This window comes from Danio aesculapii, chromosome 1 (genome assembly GCF_903798145.1).
Source record: "Danio aesculapii chromosome 1, fDanAes4.1, whole genome shotgun sequence".
NCBI lineage: Eukaryota > Metazoa > Chordata > Actinopteri > Cypriniformes > Danionidae > Danio > Danio aesculapii.
This window is the reverse complement of record NC_079435.1, coordinates 46,688,346-46,709,411: the sequence shown is the minus strand read 5'-3', so window position 1 is coordinate 46,709,411 and position 21,066 is coordinate 46,688,346. Positions and strand designations below refer to the sequence as shown.

Sequence of the window (21,066 nt, the reverse complement as noted above, 5' to 3'; positions counted from 1 at the left end):
TTTAGTTTGTCGCGCAATACAAGTTCATTTCTTTTCCTTCGGCTAGTCCCTTACTTATCAGGGGTCGCCACAGTGGAATGAACCACCAACTATTCCGGCATATGTTTTTACACAGTGGACCTTTTCAGCCTAATCCCATTGGGAAACATCCATACTCTCCCATTCACACACACACACTCATAGATACAGCCAATTTAGAAATCCAATTAATTTAAACCACATCTCTTTGAATCGTGAGGGAAACCGAAGCCCAATACAAGTTGTGAATGGTAAAAACTCTAAAAATTAAAAAATAAAAAACGGTCAAAGTCGCATACAATGTAATTAATTACAGTTTTTTTAAACAAGATGTTTTATCTAAAATATGTTCTTAATTGCATTGTGTTTTGAGTTAATGAAAATATTCATAAAACTAGCCTATGTACAGTATAATGCATAGCTGGAGTAACATTTGCTGTTATTTCACAGATTTAATTCATTAGTGTGTAAAAACCATAAACAGTTATTAAAATATGAAGTTATTGCTGTTCTACAGTTATTAAACAAAGGAAGTGTAATTTTCATGCTGAAACAGTATGATTTGTAAAAGTTATATTTTTTTTTTTTTCACAAAATAACAATAAAAATTTTTCTTCCTTTTAAGAAACAAATGCATCTTTTAAAAAGTGTTCACTGGAACTTTCTTTAAAGTTCACGGTGTTTGAGGCGGTACAAAGTCAAGCACTGAGAAAAGCACATCAAATAAATGTAACAAATATGTTGATTTGTCATTCTACAATATAACTGCAAAAACTCAAAATGCCTATTTAATAAACAACATTGCTCAGTGGAACTATATCTGTTGAACTTTCTATGCATCAATGAACCGTAAACAAAAATCAACAAAAGTATTCAAAATAAATAAGAAATCTGCATATACAGAATGATTTCTGAATGATGCTGTAAATTCTGCTTTCCATCACAATTTATATATTTTTTATATTTGTGTAATAATAAGTTTACAATCTTACTGTTTTTACTGTATTCATACTGTATCACTCATATTATTTCAGTGCTCTACTGGTTTTAGAAAAGGAGAAATCTGAACTGACAACAGCTGGTGGCTCCCTTAGTCTAAACTGTGAAAATCATTTATTCAGTGTGTATGATCAATGAGCTCCAAACAGAACTGTACTACCTACTGTTCACAGTCAGGTCACAGAGTCTGTCTGTTTGTGTATGAGCTAGTATTTTTAGAGTAATCGATATGTCAGTCTATGCTTTTAAGAATGTCTAAAAATACTGAGTAAATATTTAGTTTGATTTTAAATATGTAATGCATTAATCTGGTTTTAATTTCAGCAGTTCTAAACACTATTCAGACTTAATTTAAACAAAAACTAAATTAAATTCATCTAAAATGGTAGCTTTTGCCTTTAATATACACTGTAAAATGCACTGTTGTTGTAACAATCTTGGGTTATTTTTCACCTAAATTTAATTTACACTTTTTATCTCAACAGGTTTAGTTACAATAACTCTTTATCTATTCGATTGTAGCCAAAAATACTAAAAAGCAGCACAGTAATTATTAATAATTTTTATTATATTTATTAAATTACAATTATTATTTCTATTTTGCACAACATGTATGTAAATACAATACAACATATTTATTCCTTTAAAATAATTCTGAATTGTTGCTCTATTATAATAATGTATTGGTGCTTGACTAACAGCATGCATTACATTATAATACATTACAATTTCAATAAAAACATGAAGCAGCACAGCTCAGCACATCAAAAATATCCAAAAAAAAAAGTGAATCAACACATTAAAATAATTTCTGAAGGATTATATGATTCTGAGGACAGAAGTAATGATGCTGAAAATACAACTTTGCCATCACAGGAATAAATTACAATTCAAAATATGATCAAACTAAAAATTATCCATTGGATTTACTACATTTTTTAAGGTAAGCGGTTGCAAACAATTTACATGGGGTGAATTTAAACAAATTAAATTTAGTAGTGTTCAACTTGATTTGTTCGTTTAAATTCAGCCCACATAAATTATTTGCAACCACTTACCTTAAAAAAAATTGTAAATCCAAATAATCTATTTATTTTCAGTGTATTTAAAACTGAAATTACTGTACATTTCACAATATTTACTGTTTTATGTGCATCAAATTTTATAATCAGCCCTGCTTTCATTTGAATCAGTAAAGGAAATGTATAAGTATGCAAAAAGTTTTCCGGATTTCCTATATTGTCTGACACTTCTATAAATAGGAGTTATTTTCAGTTAAATGAAATGAAGACTTAACATCCGAGTTGTGCTTTTACTCAAGCAGTGCTTTTAAACCAGCAGAGAGCAGTGCAGATTTACTCTTCAGAGCTTTACTGAAAAATCAACTCTAGAAACACATCAGCAGAACAAACCCACATTCCTCTGCCTTACTAGACTAAGATAAGATCAATTTACACGTTAATTATATTCTACTCCGTGACTCTTAATAGCAAATATATAAATGGGGAGATTGTTGTTTTTGGATGGGTCATTTTTCAAGGTTATTTCTCTGTGTTTGAAGTGAGACTGGAATTGGCTTCTGCATCCTCACATCCGCAAGCGGGTTTGGGAAATGGATGGATGAATGGAAGTTTCCACCATTTTCATATTAATGATCTCATTCATTCAAAGAGGAATGGTCATGTGACGCAGTGGATGTGGGGTCAGGGATGTTCATGCATTGATCAGTGCCCTAGATACACACACACACACACACACACACACACATTAGTTGTGTCCTCATACTGTCCTGGGAATCATCAGGTTATTTTGCTTTGTTTTTTAGAAATCATATAAGTTATAAATGATAAAAACTCTAAAATTGGTCAAAGTAGTGCACGATCTTGAATTAATTTCTAATCTAGACTTTTTAATCTAAATTTTGCACTTAATGGAAATGGAAATGCTTATAAAATCACTATATAATACATAATAACATTTGCTGTTTTACGGATTTATTTTATTGTGTAATTTCATTCATTCATTTTCATTTCGGCTCAGTGTCTTTATTAATCAGGGTTGCATGAACCGCCAACTTATCCAGCATATGCTTTACGCAGCGGATACCCTTCAAGGCACAACCCAACACTGGGAAACACCCATACACTCGTGCATTCACACTCATACACTACGGCCAATTTAGTTTATTCAATTCACCTGTACCGCATGTCTTTGGACTATAGGGGAAACCGGAGCACCTGGAGGAAACTCTCATAAACACGGGGAGAACATGCACAATCCACACAGAAATGCCAACTGACCCAGCCGGGGCTCAAAACAGCGACCTTTTTGCTGTGAGGCGATTGTGCCACCCACTGTGCCACCATGACACCATTATGGAAAATATGTGTATCTTTTTTAAAAGTGTCCATTTTGGGGGGAAATGCCCTTTAAATGTTATGGAAGAGTAACAGGAAGTGAATAATTTTGACACATTTTTTTTACAGTAAATTTAAAACTAAAACTAAAGTTTTTATACTTTACATAGTAAAAATGTGTATAAAATTGAGTATTTTTGCTTTTGCTTTATCCAAATTGTGGTAATAAATCAAGAAATCAAGAACACAAATGCTTTTGAAATCCAAATACTCTAAAGAATTATTAGGCTGCATTAATTAGGGCAAGACATTAGGAAAAGACATTATAATTTGAATGTGTTTTTCATTATCTTGAGGTCTCCATAATCCTAGACCAGGCCGTATCCTGAGCAGATGCTGTGACTACATGGAGGAGTGGAGAGCATGAGACTGATTCCAGAAAGACCCAGTGACAGACGAGTCTTTGCATTGATCCCATGGGCCAGCCTGAACACCCGCAGATGACCAACTCACACCTGCAGCCTCTCCACGATAGACGTCCAGCGTTTTCTAGCCTCCGGCGCCTAGACTGCAGCTCTGCACAAGAAGTTTGGCCAGAGGAGAAATGGCCGTGCCTAACTGAGCCTGGTTTCTCTCTAGGTTTTCTTTCCTTCACTTTCGCCAATTGGTGAAGTTTTGTTCCTCGCCGAAGTCGCTTGGTTTGGGACTTGTGCATCGATGGGTTACTCTTCAGTATTTGGACTTTTAGCAGTGAAAATTAAACCACACTAAACTGAACTTAACTGAACTAAACTGAACTCTAAAAACTGGACTGACACTGTTTCAGTTTACTAGAACTTCTACGTTAAGCTGCTTTGACACAATCTACATTGTAAAAGTGCAACAGAAATAAACATGAATTTATTTGAATTGAAATATAGTGAATTTTTAAGTTAAAAAATGATTTTTTAAACGTTTTAAATTAAATTATTTACAAAAAATTGTTCAGTTTTTCCTTTTTAAAATGAAATTAGATTAATTAGATTCCATTTTCTTTCAAATATGATATTTGGACTGTATGTAAATTGATAATGTATATTGAAAATAATTTGTGTGTGTGTGTATATATATATATATATATATATATATATATATATATATATATATATATATATATATATATATATATATATATATATATATATATATATATCCATACACACATTGTAATACAGTAACATTAAACAGTATTTGATCCAGAAATACCTAAAACAGTAACATAGTATATATGTAACTTACAGTAATACATGCCATACTGTATACTATCATCGTAACTTTAAATGAGGACTTTTATATATCATAACTATTAAAATCCAGACACCTGCACACTATCACTATTATCTAATGCCACAGCGGACACTTTGAACCATGCGCAGAATCAGGCACAGCACGCACACGCGCGCGCACACACACACACACACACGCACGCACGCACGCACGCACGCACGCACACACACACACACACACACACACACACACACACACAGACAAACTTCCTGTCCCAGAGTGTTATCAGTCCCGTGGTAAACCTTGAACAGGGGAATCCTGGATGATCTGCGGAGGACTATAAATGCCTGTGACCCAGCAGAGGCTGGACTGAGCCACCCTGAAGAACAGCACAGCTGAGACTGGATCTGTGGTCTCCATCAGCACCAGTGCTTCTGTTCAGCCCAGGACTGAAACAAACAGAAGTGCATTGAGTTCAAAGACAGGTGGAGGAGAGATACGCTTCAGACTGTAGAGAAGTCACTGAACTGAAAAGCAGGTGAAACGTAGAGTGAACAGAAGTGTTGCACGTGAAATTCAGAAGGGCAGAAGCAACTTGACTACATCTCAGGTGAGTGTATATTAATTATAATAAAAAAATAATGTATTGTTTTTGTATTAGGCTTTATATACATAGATACATAGATACATACATACATACATACATACATACATACATACATACATACATACATACATATATATATATATATATATATATATATATATATATATATATATATATATATATATATATATATATATATATATATATACAGCTAAGGAAACTAATTTAGAGACTATTTTATAATTCTCAGTTTTTTTCTAGATTTATAATTTATTAGTTCTGTGTTAATAAAATGTCAATTTGTCTTGATCTGTAAACTATGGCTGATATTTCATCCACATTTTTATAAAATCATTTAGACACTTTTTGGCATAAAATAGCTAAAAACTGTAATGTTTTAAAGATATTTATATACTTTTTAGGCATTTTTGCCATTTTAAGAAATATTACAATATGTTTAGTTCAAAATTTTGGAATAAATGTTATCAGACATTCATAGAATAAAGCAAATATTAACATTTTACTCAAATTAATCCAGTATAAAACCTAATAAATCCAGTAAATCTAGAGAAATTTAAGTGGTTCCACAATTTTTTCATAGGAAATAAACTAATTGCTTACACCATCGCTTACTTTAATTCTTTATTTTTTAAGTCATTTTTTTATTATTCTTTAAAGCCAAAACATCCAAAATAAAAAAAATTTGTACTATGGACAGATTAATTATCAGATAAATAATTTACTTATCAGAATTTTTTTTAAACTGTGAACACTTAACCACATACAGTAAGATAAACCATGGAGTAATTCACATATTGTTCACCAACACTGCTAAGCCACTGTGGAAATTATTTGGCACAGAGCAGAAATCAATACACCAACAAACCATGTGAGTTTAATCCATAGAGGAAACTCTGACTGTTGGGATGCTCTCTGTGTTTTGTTCATTCATATACTACAAAATCGAAATACAACAATATTACAAAGTTCAAGTTTATAATATATATATATTTACACAAACATATGTATAAAGAGTTCAGATGTAAAAACCTCTAAGTGCCATCATCTGAAATTTTCCTATAAAATTTGCGTTTTTCTCAACCTCTTATGTTTATGTTCAGTTATTTCACTTTAAAGGCAATGAAATAACCCATTCTTTGTACTAATAATACAATTACTGAAACTACTATAACTATCCAATATATATCTATCTATATATCTATCTATATATATATATATATATATATATATATATATATATATATATATATATATAGCCTATAGCCAGCCTGGTGTAAGGGGTAGCTCTTTTTTCTCAAAAAGTGGACCTTTTTGCAGTTATTCGCCTCATTTTCTATTTAATTATTAGATCAAAATACTGGATTTAGTGACATTTTAAGCATTTTTTTGCTGAATTAGCTTGTTGCATGGTCATCATAACCACACTTTTTGATACCAAAAATTTTTTCTAAATATTCTGAATAAAGAAATATGACAAATATTTATTTTTTAACACAATTAACTTTCCTCTGTCAGAATTTGGATGTTTTAAATAGTAAAACATATAAACAATAAAACATAGTAATAATAATAACAATATCATATCATATGTTATTTTCTTCACACCAATAAAACAATTTGAAAATAGTAAAACACCTTTTTTATCTTTATACCAGACTGCAGTATCGCTGTGAGCATCAGGAAACGATAACATTTCCAGTACATTTGTTAAGATGCCGCAAGCAATTACATACCATTTTGTCCATAAAACTGAAAAGACCTCAATAAAACTGACAGAACTGTCATTTCTCTTTCACAGACAATGGCACCCCGACCAAAGCATGAGCATGAATCTGACGAAAAGCAACCAGAAACACTTGATGGTATGTATGAATATGTGAATTTGGTCCCCCCACCATATAAGTATCTTTGAATGTATTCTACAAACCCTAACGTTATACTAATAGTCTATTGAAGAGAGAAATTAACTTGCAAATCTCTAATAGTCAAAAGAATATATAAAAGGCACAATTACAATAAAAGTGTAAGTGTTATTTGTTTATAGACTGCTTCATAATCTAAATGAAAGCCATTCTCTCAGGTGCCAGAAAGAAGTCTCAGTCTATGGCTCCAGCTGTTTCTACAGCGGCTCTGATTGAGGACGATCCCTGGGAAATGATGGAGCTGCAGGACACTGGGGTGAAATGGGCAGGTAGGGTGAACATTTGTTTATAAGGCTGGCAGTGATATTCTTTCAATCAACCTTAATAATCACTAGTTTTACAACACATACAAATGTATTTATTTTTTTCTGTACTCCATCAGCCTCTAAATGATTACCATGATCAAAACTGGCTAGGGTAAAAAACTGTTGTGCTCATTTTTTAAAAATTACACTTATAATTTTTTTACATGCATTCAGCCTTGTATTTGCTTTTGATAAATGATGCTTTTCACCAAATAAAAGTCCCCATTTTAGTGCACACACACACACACACACACACACACACACACACACACACACACACACACATATATATATAAACATATATATATATATATATATATATATATATATATATATATATATATACATACACACACATATATACATATATATATATACACACATACATACATACATACATAAACATATACATACATAAATATACATTATATATATATTTAAAGTAAGTTTAGTTTTTTTGCCTTACAATAATAAACAAAAAGGTTTTCAGGCATGTTTCTAATAATTAATATACAGTGCTCTGTATAATTGAGTACTCCCCATTTTGAAAATGAATATTTGTATCCATTTCTCAGTGAATATAGACAATGTATTTTGGTGCATTTAAACAAAACAGATGTATTAAACAGATATATTTATTCAAATAATATTCTACTCACAAAACATATTTAGAAATTGAAAGATAATACAATTAAAATCAAGAAAAATATTGCAAAAATAAATTACAACCTGCACAATTTCAACTACATTTTTCAATTATTTTGCTTCTCTTGATTTTTTTTATTTTGTATTTAATATTTTTCTATAACATATATATTTGGGTGTACTAGTTTTTGGACCATTATTTTAGGTTATCTTGTTAGATAAGCTCCACAAATTCACGAATATAATATTGGATAGCTTTCTGTTAAAAATATGAATTGAAAAGATACATTTGTGAGGGGTGGACTTATATATGCTGAGCACTGTACAACTGTAAATTTCAGAAGTGTTAAGGAATCAACATTCAGTGGAATAACCATGATTTTCACTATTGTATTTGTTCTTTTTCTGTCTGTTATTTGTTTAGATCTGGACACTAAAAAGAAGGTCCTGAGAGTTTTTGCTACAGCAGCCAAACTGATCATGCTGGTTGGTTTGCTCTACATGTTTGTTTGCTCTCTGGACATCCTCAGCTCAGCTTTCCAGCTTGTCGGAGGTAAACATTGAAACTACAAATACACGAGAATAATAGTTTCCCAGGTTGAGAAAAAAAATGCTTTTCACTGCAAGTTTCATACTGGTGATAACTCATACAGTACATCAAGATCAATATATTGTTTTTGTGGTTCTTTAAAGTTGTACAAGATTTCACAAACATGTTCTGAAGTGCCTTGTGGACGTAATATTCTGTCATCATGTAGTTCAGCTATTTTTATCATTTATAAAAGATTTGCTATACACACTTTTCTTGATTATGCCTAACAATTAGGTTTCTTTGCTTTTTTTTTCTTCAGGAAAAGCGGCAGGGGATATTTTCCAGGAAAATAAGGTGCTCTCAAACCCTTTGGCAGGCCTGGTAATCGGGATGCTGGTCACTCTGCTAGTCCAGAGCTCCAGCACATCCTCATCTATTGTGGTCAGCATGGTCTCTTCTGGAAGTGAGTATCAAACTATATTAGATGACATAATAAAAATGATTACTAGATGATTATGAGTATAAAAAATATTGAATGTGTGAATTTGAAATTGTAACCTAATAACCAATTATTACATATACAGTATTTAATATTGATTTCTACTTGTAAATGTATTTGAGATTCAAACTTGCATTTTTATATTTGTGTCTTCAGTATATTACTTTCAAGCACAATGTGTGAATAGAACTGAACTGATTTGACGAATAACATTATTTAATAAAGCATCATCTACTCGAATGTCAGAACAAGTAAAATGGAAGTAAATTGCGAAATGTGAGTTCTAATAAATGCAAACTACTCTTCAACAGTGCTGGAGGTCGCAACTGCCGTTCCCATTATTATGGGCACAAACATCGGCACATCCGTCACAAACACTCTTGTAGCCATTACACAAGTTGGTGATAGGAACAAGTTTCGCAGGTAAGATATGAACAAACATTCTTAAAGAAAAAAAACAGAGCATATTTACGTCTCACTTTTAATCAGTTAATGCTTTATAAGATTCAGAATATACACTCAAATAACTGCTTGTTCAAGTTACTTATTTAAAATGAGCTGAAACAACGCAATTCTTGAGATTTTAACTTAATTGCTTCATGTTCAAATTCACTTACATTTGTTAAGTTAACTTAATCAATTGGTGTTGGGACAACATAAATTAATTGTGTGGAACCCTGTGTTTGTTCAATGAGTAATTTTATTTATTTTTTAACATGTCTATGTATTGTCTAATCTATTTATTTTTTTGTTTGTTTGCTAAGGATCACTTCTGAGAAATCAAGTCAATTAATTTGCAGAAGTTTTCAAAGCTCACGGATGTTCTTTTTTTTTTACTTTAAAGTTTTTTTCACATTTTAAAGAGCAAACCCCAAACCCATCCCATGCTAGCAAATAATAATAAAAAATATGTCAAATATAGACATATATGCAAATGTACACCCATAACTGTACAGATACTCCCTGAATAATTTACACATAAACATATTTACAAAAGTCAACTCAAACATCTGCATATATACATTACATACAGTTGAAGATCCCCTGAATTATTAGCCCCCTGAATTATTAGCCCCCCTGTTTAATTTTTTCCCCAATTTCTGTTTAACGGAGAGAAGATTTTGTCAGCACATTTCTAAACATAATAGTTTTAATAACACATTTCTAATCACTGATTTATTTTATCTTTGCCATGATGACAGTAAAGAATATTTGACTAGATATTTTTCAAGACACTTCTATACAGCTTAAAATGACCTTTAAAGGCTTAACTAGGTTAATTAGGTTAACTAGGCAGGTTAGGGTAATTAGGAAAGTTATTGTGTAACAAAGTTTTTTCTGTAGAATATCGAACAAATATTGCTTAAACGGGCTAATAATTTTGACCTTAAAATGTTTTTTATAAATTAAAAACTGCTTTTATTCTAGCCAAAATAAAAGAAATAAGACTTTCTCCAGAGGACAAAAATATTATCAGACATGCTGTGAAAATTTCCTTGTTCTGTTAAACATCATTTGGGAAATATTTAAAAAGAAAAAAAAATTCAAAGGGGGGCTAATAATTCTGACTTCAACGGTATACTGCAAAGTATAGACATCATTAATGGAAATGACGAAAAGAAGTACCATAACGTTTGAAAAATTAATATTTCCTTAATTTGCTCACTAATTTTCATTTGACAAAGAAACAAATCCATTTTAAAAAATTTGAATGGAAAGAACAACCAGAAATAACAATTTTATAGCTTAGATAAATTCAGAACTTAGAGCAGGGCTGCTGAAACTATTTCATAAAAAGTGCCAAAAACCAAATATCTTTGAGAGTCGAAGATAATTATACCAAAACTATATTACATTAAGTTGTTATGGGTCATTTGAGAATTTATTTCATAATATTTCAAAATAAATAGAAAACATTAATTTTTAATTGTATCATCTAATGCAGTATCACTTTTAAAATAATAACTTATTGCAATACAAACATAAACAATCACATAACACAGTGGATTTCAATGCTGAATATACTAATCAAGCAGAATTTGCCTTTGATTTGATTTGCTCATCAAATTCTCTGCATTGTCAGGTGGACAGCATGTACATTTGAACAAAACCATATTAATTTACACCATTTAATCGAAACATTTAATTTCAGTTAGCTTTTAACAATAAAACAAACACTGACAATCTCAAAACCATCCCATCATTCTTCCTCAATCCTCAGAAGGGATGGCTGGCCAAATCAAAGCTTATCTTGGGCCAACTACAGGCGCTAGTTTGGGCATCTCTGACTTAGAGTATCTATAACAGAACTAGTTTCATGTTTCAAAGAGAAATTCACTGTGAAAATTTTTCCGTTGTCAAAGCGAAAACTCAATTTCATTGAGTCGTACAATACTGTAATGATTTAGTATGAAGATATTAATAATGTTTAATTGGGATATGATTATTTTCTGTGTGCAGGGCATTTGCAGGTGCCACTGTGCATGATTTCTTTAACTGGCTCTCAGTCCTGGTGCTGCTGCCGCTAGAAGTGGCCTCGGGTTACCTGGTGAAGGTTACAAGCCTCATCGTGAAATCGTTTAACATCCAGAGTGGAGAAAATGCACCAGCTCTTCTAAATGTTATCACCGATCCGCTCACCCACTCAATCATTGAGGTATGTATGAGTCTATTTGTTCTGTCGGTATGTTGAAAGCAGCTAGCACCATTAATAACAGCACAAGAATGTGAATTACCCCATGCGCTCACTTATATTGCCCCTATGTACTGTACAAAGTTACAAGGATTGCTGTTCGGGAAGGTTAATAATCGTAAACTATTTGTGAGATTAGACAAATAAATATGCATAATTTGCATTTTAAATTTTTATCTTTCAGCTGGATGAGTCTGTGATAAGCGGCATCGCGGTTGGCGACCCCGAAGCCAGAAACAAATCTCTTATCAGGGTCTGGTGCCAAACAGCATCAAACACGGTAATTATGCAGATTAAATAAATTAAAAAATGTCGTTACAGTGTGCCAAAATTCTCATTTTTCTGTTATGTCATTTTATAGACTCTCCAGAACGTGACAACAACAAATTGCACTGATCTTTGTTGGGAATTGAAGAATGTTACAGAAATTATAAACATTAAAAAATGTGAGTTTCAAAACGTCTTCTCTTTCCTATAATGCTGATTAAATGAGTACTGTGCTTAAATAAGACACTCACTGTTCTGTGTTGTTCTCCATTCACACAGGCAGTCACATCTTTGTGAACACGACCCTTTCTGACCTGGCGGTGGGTCTGATTCTGCTGGCGGGTTCTCTGCTCATTCTGTGCACTTGCCTCATTTGCATTGTGAAGCTGCTGAATTCGATGCTTAAGGGACAGGTTGCTGTTGTCATCAAGAAGATTGTGAACACCGGTCAGCATCACTGAGATACTTTAGAGTCAAATAAATATGAAATGATAAATTGTGCATGATTAAATTGTATGTGAAGTTTACACATATTTTAATTTATTAAAAAAGGCTATCATGGTCAAATATGTCCAAAGCCAACCAAAATTGGTTTGAAACAACCTATAATTTTTAGTCAACTCAGTTTTTTGAGTGTGGTATTTGAAATGTATAATATTTAGCTTTGGCTGTTATAAATACAGATGTTTTTTAATTATGTTTTCTTTGTTTGTACAGATTTCCCATTTCCATTTGCTTGGTTGACTGGATATATTGCAATTCTGGTTGGTGCTGGAATGACTTTTATTGTCCAGAGCAGTTCCGTCTTCACATCTGCTATAACTCCTCTTGTTGGTAAGGACATTTTCTATTAACTGTCTTTTATGAAGGTTTGATGATCTAATGAATAGGTATGGATCAATATATCAATGAAAAAATATAAATATGCGTAAAATAAAGATTTTCTAAGACACTTTTATTTTGACACTCATCACATCTTCATGTCCAATTATGCAATTCTGCTAAAGCACATATTCTTGTTATGGAGCGGACAGGAGACAGAGGTAAGGAAACGTTAGGGTGTTTATTAAATGACAACAAGGAGCACATGAAGGATAGCCAGGAGGATCAGGAATGATGTTGGGGTCTTTTCCTCCGTGGCTGGGTAACAGGAATACACGAGGATGGACAGCACACACCAGATACAGCTGACAGAGGATGACACAGACTTGGAAGGACTGGAAGACAGGACGATTCGGGAGGACCAGGAAGACTAGGAGGAATACAAAGAGAACAGGTAAGTAAATCGTTTGTTTTAGCTGAGGATGACTACGCTGAGTGGTCGCTCAGTTGTCCGCTTTCGTCGAGACGAGCCCGGACAATGAGCGACTGGAGTGCTGTGCTTTTATCTGGTGCTCGTGAATGTGATGCAGCTGTGTGCTCATTAGAAGTCAGGTGATGGTGATCTTCGTGAGTGGGGGTCGTGAGAGCCTGACCAATCCATGACAGTACCCCCCTCCCCAGGGCCCGCTCCTGAGGGCCGACACCTCCGACGCCGTGGTGGTCTCCCTCTGCCTCTAGGCGCTGGGAACTCAGGGTGGCTCTCATGAAACTCCACCATGAGACTAGGATCGAGAATATCAGCTCTGGGAACCCATGTCCTTTCTTCGGGGCCGTACCCTTCCCAGTCCACCAGGTACTCCAACTGGCCACCACGACGTCGGGAACGCAAGATCTCCTTCACTGCGTAGACGGCTCCTTCTTCTAGGAGCAGTGGAGGAGGGGGTTCCTCTTCGTGGTCAGGCTCTGTGGAGGGAAGAACAGGATCGTGATAGGGTTTCAGGAGTGATACGTGGAATGTAGGGTGAATACGGTAGTGAGAGGGTAATTGTAGTTTGTAGGTGACGGGGTTAACCTGTTCCACGATGGTGAAGGGACCAACAAATCGGGGACTTAACTTGCGAGAGGGCAGTCGCATGCGTATGTCCCGGGTGGATAGCCACACCTTTTGTCCGGGTGTGTATCTGGGTTCTTCAGACCTTCTCCTATCGGCGGTTACCTTGCTTCGACGGACTGCCCTCTGCAGATGTTGATGAGCCTCGTCCCAGACTCTCTCGCTCTCCCGGAACCAGTGATCCACTGCGGGGACATCAGATGGTTCGCCATCCCAGGGAAAGAGCGGTGGTTGGAAGCCCAGGACGCACTGGAATGGCGTGAGTCCGGTGGAGGGTTGCCGCAGTGAATTTTGGGCATATTCTGCCCAGCCCAAATACTGGCTCCAGGAGTTCTGGTGACCACTGCAGAAGGTCCTCAGGAACCGTCCCACCTCCTGAATCTTCCTCTCTGTCTGCCCGTTGGTTTGGGGATGATATCCAGAAGAGAGGCTGACGGCCACACCTAGGAGCTTGAAGAAGGCTTTCCATAGACGTGAGATGAACTGTGGACCTCTGTCCGACACAATATCTTCTGGAATACCAAATGACCTGAAGACTTGATTAAAGATATTGTCGGCAGTTTCAAAGGCTGTGGGAAGACCTTTCAGAGGGATTAGTTTGACAAACTTTGAGAATCTATCTACTATGACTAGAATACAGGTATTACCTTCTGACGAAGGGAGGTCAGTGATAAAGTCCACTCCTAGGTGTGACCAGGGACGGTTCGGAATCGGCAAGGGATGGAGCTTTCCAGCGGGTAGATGACGTGGGCTCTTGGATTGGGCACAGTCCTTACAGCCCTGAACATATTGCCTCACATCCCTTGCCATGTTTGGCCACCAGAATCGTTGGGATACTAGCGAGAGAGTATTGTTGATCCCTGGATGTCCAGTGCCTAGCGAGGTATGTAAGGAGTGGATCAGATCTACCCGGTGTTCAGGTGGTATGAACTGCCGATGAGGAGGGCATCCCGGCGGAGCAGGGGCTTCCGGAGTGGCAACGACTGGAGGAGCGTTCCAGGTGATCGGACAAATGGAGATGTGTTCGGGAAGAATCTTCGTTGGGAGTTCTTCATGATCGTGATGCTCGTGTAAACGAGAGAGAGCGTCTGCTCTTAGATTCTTGGGTCCTGGACGATAGGAAATGGAGAAATCAAAACGTGAGAAGAAAAGTGACCATCTGGCTTGACGTGGACATAGTCTCTTGGCCTCTTTGATGTATTGGAGGTTTTTGTGATCTGTGATCACCTGGAACGGATGTTTGGCTCCCTCCAACCAGTGACGCCACTCCTCCAAGGCTAGCTTGATTGCTAGAAGCTCCCTGTCTCCTATGCTGTAATTCTGCTCCGCCGGGCTCAACTTCCGAGAGAAATAGGCACAGGGATGCAGTCGGGGCGGTGTATCATGATGTTGAGATAATACTGCCCCGACGCCGGTGGTGGATGCGTCCACTTCCACCACGAAAGGAAGATTTGGGTCAGGATGAGTCAGGAGTGGGGCCCTTGTGAACTCCTTCTTAAGAAGGCGGAAGGCTGCGGCTGCTTCTTTGGTCCACTCCAGTCCTTTGGGTTTACCCTTGAGGAGATTAGTGAGAGGTGATGTAATCCTGCTGTAGTCCTTGATAAACCGTCTATAAAAGTTAGCAAACCCACGAAACCTCTGGAGCTCCTTAATGGAAGTGGGTTCTGACCAGGATAGAACAGCCTCAATTTTCTTCCCATCCATACGTATACCGGTTTGGTCAATGATGTATCCCAAGAAATGAATCGACTTCTGGTGGAATGAGCATTTCTCCGCTTTGAGGTAGAGGTGATGTTCTCTCAATGTGTGTAGGACCTCCGCAACGTGTTGGCGATGTTCGGCCTCACTCCGGGAGTAAATGAGGATGTCATCTATGTACACTATTACACAGTGGTGAAGAAACTCCCGGAGGACTTCATGAATGAAGTTTTGGAATACGGAGGGGGCGTTGACCAGACCGTAAGGCATGACCTCATATTCATAGTGGCCAGTAGGGGTCACGAATGCTGTCTTCCATTGGTCCCCCTCACGTATTCTTATCAGATTATACGCGCTGCGGAGGTCCAATTTAGTGAAGACTTTAGCTTCTCGGAGCTGTTCCAAAGCGGCTGGTACCAGAGGAAGGGGATATCGGTATTTTACTGTACCGTTATTTAGGACCCTGTAGTCGATGCATGGACGCAGCCCTCCGTCCTTCTTGGCCACAAAGAAGAAGCTTGAGGCGGCTGGTGATTTTGAGTGACGTATGTACCCCTGACTCAGAGCTTCCCTTATGTAATCTTCCATTGCCTGATTCTCTGGAAGCGAGAGCGGGTAGATCCTACCTCTTGGCAACTGGGCATCTGGAACTAGGTCGATCGCGCAGTCCCATGGCCGATGCGGCGGTAGCTGGGAAGCTCTCTTGAGGCAGAAGACATCATGAAAGGAGCTGTACTCCTTAGGAATGTGGATAGACTGCTTCTCAGGAGGGCTCTCGACCGATGTTGCAAACAAAGAAATGGGGTTCCGACCTTGAAGAGGGAGATTTGGAAAACAGGCAGGTGTACATCCAGATCCCCATTTCTTTATCTCTCCTGTGCCCCAAGAGATGATGGGATCGTGCTTCACCAGCCACGGGCGCCCTAGAATGATGTCCATATTTGCACCCTCCAGAACCAGAAATTGAATCCTCTCTTGATGTAACAACCCCACTTGAAGAAGGATGTCTTCGCATTGTCGATGGATACGGGTCGAAGATCGAGTGCACTGGGTTATCGGTTGTATCTGGTATATATGCGAGGACGCCTCAGTACGGAGGTGGAGTTGACGACAGAGGGATTGGGAGATGAAGTTCCCTGCTGACCCGGAGTCGATGAGGGCTGTGACAAGGAGAGAAATAGAGGCAGTAGTTATTTGTACGGTGGTAGTAAGTGGTTTACATTGTTCAATATTCGTACTGAATACACTCACTGAAGTCCGAATGGGACGAAGGGGACACTCCATACGGGTGTGTCCACTGACACCGCAGTATAGACACAGACCCCGGGTCAGCCTCCTCTGTCGTTCCGCTGATGTCAGTCTTCCAGACTCTATTATCATGGGTTCTGGTTCTGGAGAGGCTGTTGACTCAGGCGATTGGAGGAGTGCAGACGAGGGGGTGATGGTGTCCTGTTGATAGGAACGGAGACGATCGGAACATCGGAGAGAATGTTGGATGAATCTCTCCAGACCCATTGTATCATCTAATGTGGCCAGTTGGATTCGGAGAGTGGGTTCCAAGCCGAGCCGGTACGTGGTCAACAACGATCTCTCATTCCATCCACTTGCAGCTGCTAGAGTGCGAAACCGGAGAGCATATTCCTGTGTAGATAGAGTACCTTGCTTTAGATGATACAGCTGCTCTCCAGCGGCTACTTCCCCATCAGAACGTCCAAACACCTCTTTGAAATACTCCGTGAAGGTAGTGATGGAATTCATGACCGGCCCGGCTTGGTTCCAGATCGTCTCAGCCCATTTAAGTGCAGGTCCAGAGAGTAGAGATACGATGTAGGCGATCTTCGACTTATCTGTGGGATATAGAGAAGGTTGCATTTCGAATATGAGGGAACATTGTAACAGAAAACCATTGCACTCCCCCGCTCCGCCTGAGTAGGGCGCTGGTCGGGCCATGGGACTGGAAGGAAGGGCCGAAGAAGAAACTGTGGAGGCGGAAGTGCTCGGTGCTGGTGGTGCGTTGGAAAGTGGAGCTGGTGGCTGTAGAATCCGCTTCAACTGGTCCACCAGCTCTTGAAGGTGATCGGGGGTGCTCATGTTGTCGTCGTTAAAGGTCCGGGCTTCTGTTATGGAGCGGACAGGAGACAGAGGTAAGGAAACGTTAGGGTGTTTATTAAATGACAACAAGGAGCACATGAAGGATAGCCAGGAGGATCAGGAATGATGTTGGGGTCTTTTCCTCCGTGGCTGGGTAACAGGAATACACGAGGATGGACAGCACACACCAGATACAGCTGACAGAGGATGACACAGACTTGGAAGGACTGGAAGACAGGACGATTCGGGAGGACCAGGAAGACTAGGAGGAATACAAAGAGAACAGGTAAGTAAATCGTTTGTTTTAGCTGAGGATGACTACGCTGAGTGGTCGCTCAGTTGTCCGCTTTCGTCGAGACGAGCCCGGACAATGAGCGACTGGAGTGCTGTGCTTTTATCTGGTGCTCGTGAATGTGATGCAGCTGTGTGCTCATTAGAAGTCAGGTGATGGTGATCTTCGTGAGTGGGGGTCGTGAGAGCCTGACCAATCCATGACAATTCTGTTATTCTCATTTACTTAACGAAACATCTGCACACTTACCTTGCTGCAATGCAACAACAAGCCAATTCAAGACAAATTATGGTCATGCATTATTTCCTTGTTGTGCTACTTCAGTTTTATTACTCATTATTTATTTTTAAAAACTAATGAGCTTTTTTTGCGGATGATACAGAATTTGGAATTTTTTTCATATTATATACTGCAGTTGCATTTCTGAGCTAATTGAAATGTAACTGGTTCTGTAAATTAAGCACAAAATGCCTTAATACTGACAAACCAATCAATGTTCCACTGAATTGAATTGAAACTTTATCAAAGAATTAGTTTGAAGCATCAACAATATATTGATCGATCAATATTCCACTAAATCCAACAGAATTGATGCCATATCACAGCATTTTTTGAAGTATCAACAAATATCAAATCGCTGGCTAAAAGCAACAATATCATATTTGCATTATGAAGAAACATCCGATTAAAATATATTGATCCATATTCCACTAAATCAAAAAGAATTTTTAAATTGAAAACCTGAGGCGACAGCAAAGCAATGTTTCTACAAAAAAAGCAAAATGTCTACTTACCCTCTTTTTTTGGTTGGATTTGGGTTTTTAAATCTTCTATCACTTAGTTTGTTAATAGAAGACTAAGTAATCTTCTATTACTTAGTCCAATTTGTATATTAATCATAAAGATTGTTTATTGAACCAGATCAATCCATGGAATGAAGAAATAAAGCTTAATCACTTTAAACTTTAGATAGTTCCTCACATAATAAAATACTTCCAGAGGACTATGAATTTTATGAATGTCTATGAATGTTTTTATTGCCCCAAATGTTCTGATTTAAAAGAGCTGCATGAAAAAATAAAGTCAAAAATGCTGGAATGACATGAGAACAAGCTTGTAAAAAAAAGCATTGATGCTCACCTTGAATTTGAACTTGGGGCCTCTATTTTTTGTCTTGAAGACATAGTTTTGTTGATTTTTTTGTGCTTATTACCTTTTCATTATTAACTATTCCTGCTTTCTAACATGTTTAACAACCCTGAAACAAACTAGTAAAGCCTGTCAGTTAGGAGTTAACATTTGCATTCTTTTTCTGATCACAGGTATTGGTGTTATAAGCATTGAAAGGGCATATCCTCTATCCTTGGGATCCAATATTGGAACAACTACTACTGCAATATTAGCGGCCATGGCTAGTCCTGGTGAAACACTTGGAAACTCATTACAGGTTAGCATGACATGTAAATTAATACATTCAAACATATTCATAATTACTCCAAATCTCAGTCCATAATCTTTTGTATTTTCTTTACTCACTCATAGATTGCATTGGTTCACCTCTTCTTCAACTTATCTGGGATTTTGTTGTGGTACCCAATCCCAATCACACGTATCCCCATTCGACTGGCAAAGGGTCTTGGTGAAACAACAGCCCAGTACCGTTGGTTTGCAGCCTTTTACATAATTATTTGCTTCTTCGGTTTGCCTCTACTGGTCTTTGGTCTCTCTATGGCTGGCTGGCAGGTCCTAGTGGGGGTTCTTGTCCCCATTGCGGTTATTCTGATCTTCGCCATCATTGTCAACATTCTGCAGAAGCACAAACCTCAATGGCTTCCTTCTGCTCTCCGTTCTTGGGACTTCCTTCCTCTATGGGCCCACTCCCTTGATCCATGGGACAGAATAGTTACCGTCATTGCCGCTCGCTGCTGCTGTTGCTGCAAGTGCTGCAATTCTAAAGAAGAAGATGAGAAGGAGAAACTTGAAAATTTGGCTAATGGAATTGAGATAAACGACAATCAAATGACGACCGTTGAAATCATAGAGCCGAAGAAAACACTGGACAGTTGCGAAATCCTGAAGGCAACATCTTTATAGACTCAAACAAAGCATTATAGGTTATTATTAAACATATCTAAATCAAACTGGCTTTGATTTTTGATACCCAGAGTTGACAGTATGCAATATCAATGGACTTTAAAGAGAAAAAAAACTGTTTATGTCACTCTGTATTTCTTAAATTAATTTTTTATACAGCAATGCTATTTTTATAGGACACTGTAAATGTTGCAATATATTTAAATATACAATCTTATGTTACACACTGTGAGATCTGGTGATTGTTGTCGTACTTGTGCCAATGTGAAAAGGATACTCATTTATTTTTAATACCGTTTGGAGGAAATAAATGCCAGCTATCACACGAATATAAATTTGGTTTTAAATAAGATGTCAACCCTGATCTGTGCATTGTTCCTTATTCATGATACTGTTCTTTTATTTATGTCAACTATTTTTAACAGGTGCCTTTCTATACTGTAAAATATTACTATGATATTAAACAGTAATTTCCTGCAGTAAATTGTTGTGTTCAGTTGTTGAGTTGCACTGTTACTTGTGTTAAAGGTGAGATTGACATTTAAATGGTCTAATACTGTTGAAATACTGTGGAAATGTGTTACAGTATAGGATATTTAATATGTCGTCACCTTGGAATTATAAGGTTCTATCTGCATTCTGAATGATTTTGAGATATTGAGCTTCAAAGTTTTTGCATTTCATATAGCAAACAGTATGTGTGTAACATTTGGTTTTCAAATAAAAAGTCTTAAAATGGAAACAACTTATAAAAATACATGCCATAATGTAAATAAGTTGTCATTTAATAAGAATATGTCAATACCTCAATTTTGACAAAAATGTCAG

General features: G+C 37.0%; 1 protein-coding gene across 1 annotated transcript; it reads left to right on the top strand.

Moving 5' to 3' along the window:
* Positions 1–4,995: 4,995 nt before the first annotated feature.
* Positions 4,996–20,722, top strand: slc34a2a (solute carrier family 34 member 2a). Its single transcript, XM_056461232.1, has 13 exons — positions 4,996–5,250; positions 7,067–7,130; positions 7,349–7,459; positions 8,565–8,693; positions 8,992–9,135; positions 9,483–9,594; positions 11,632–11,827; positions 12,048–12,143; positions 12,225–12,309; positions 12,410–12,577; positions 12,848–12,964; positions 19,467–19,591; positions 19,687–20,722. The coding sequence occupies exons 2-13, from the start codon at positions 7,070–7,072 to the stop codon at positions 20,236–20,238; spliced, it is 1,896 nt and encodes a 631-aa protein (XP_056317207.1). The 5' UTR covers positions 4,996–5,250; positions 7,067–7,069; the 3' UTR covers positions 20,239–20,722.
* The last annotated feature ends 344 nt before the right edge of the window (positions 20,723–21,066 follow it).

Excerpts from the sequence above, each read along its gene's own strand:
- slc34a2a (XM_056461232.1), top strand. The coding sequence starts at position 7,070 with ATGGCACCCCGACCAAAGCATGAGCATGAATCTGACGAAAAGCAACCA. Across the intron at positions 8,694-8,991 it reads AGCTTTCCAGCTTGTCGGAG|GAAAAGCGGCAGGGGATATT; the intron begins GTAAACATTGAA and ends TTTTTTCTTCAG. Across the intron at positions 12,310-12,409 it reads AATTATAAACATTAAAAAAT|GCAGTCACATCTTTGTGAAC; the intron begins GTGAGTTTCAAA and ends CCATTCACACAG.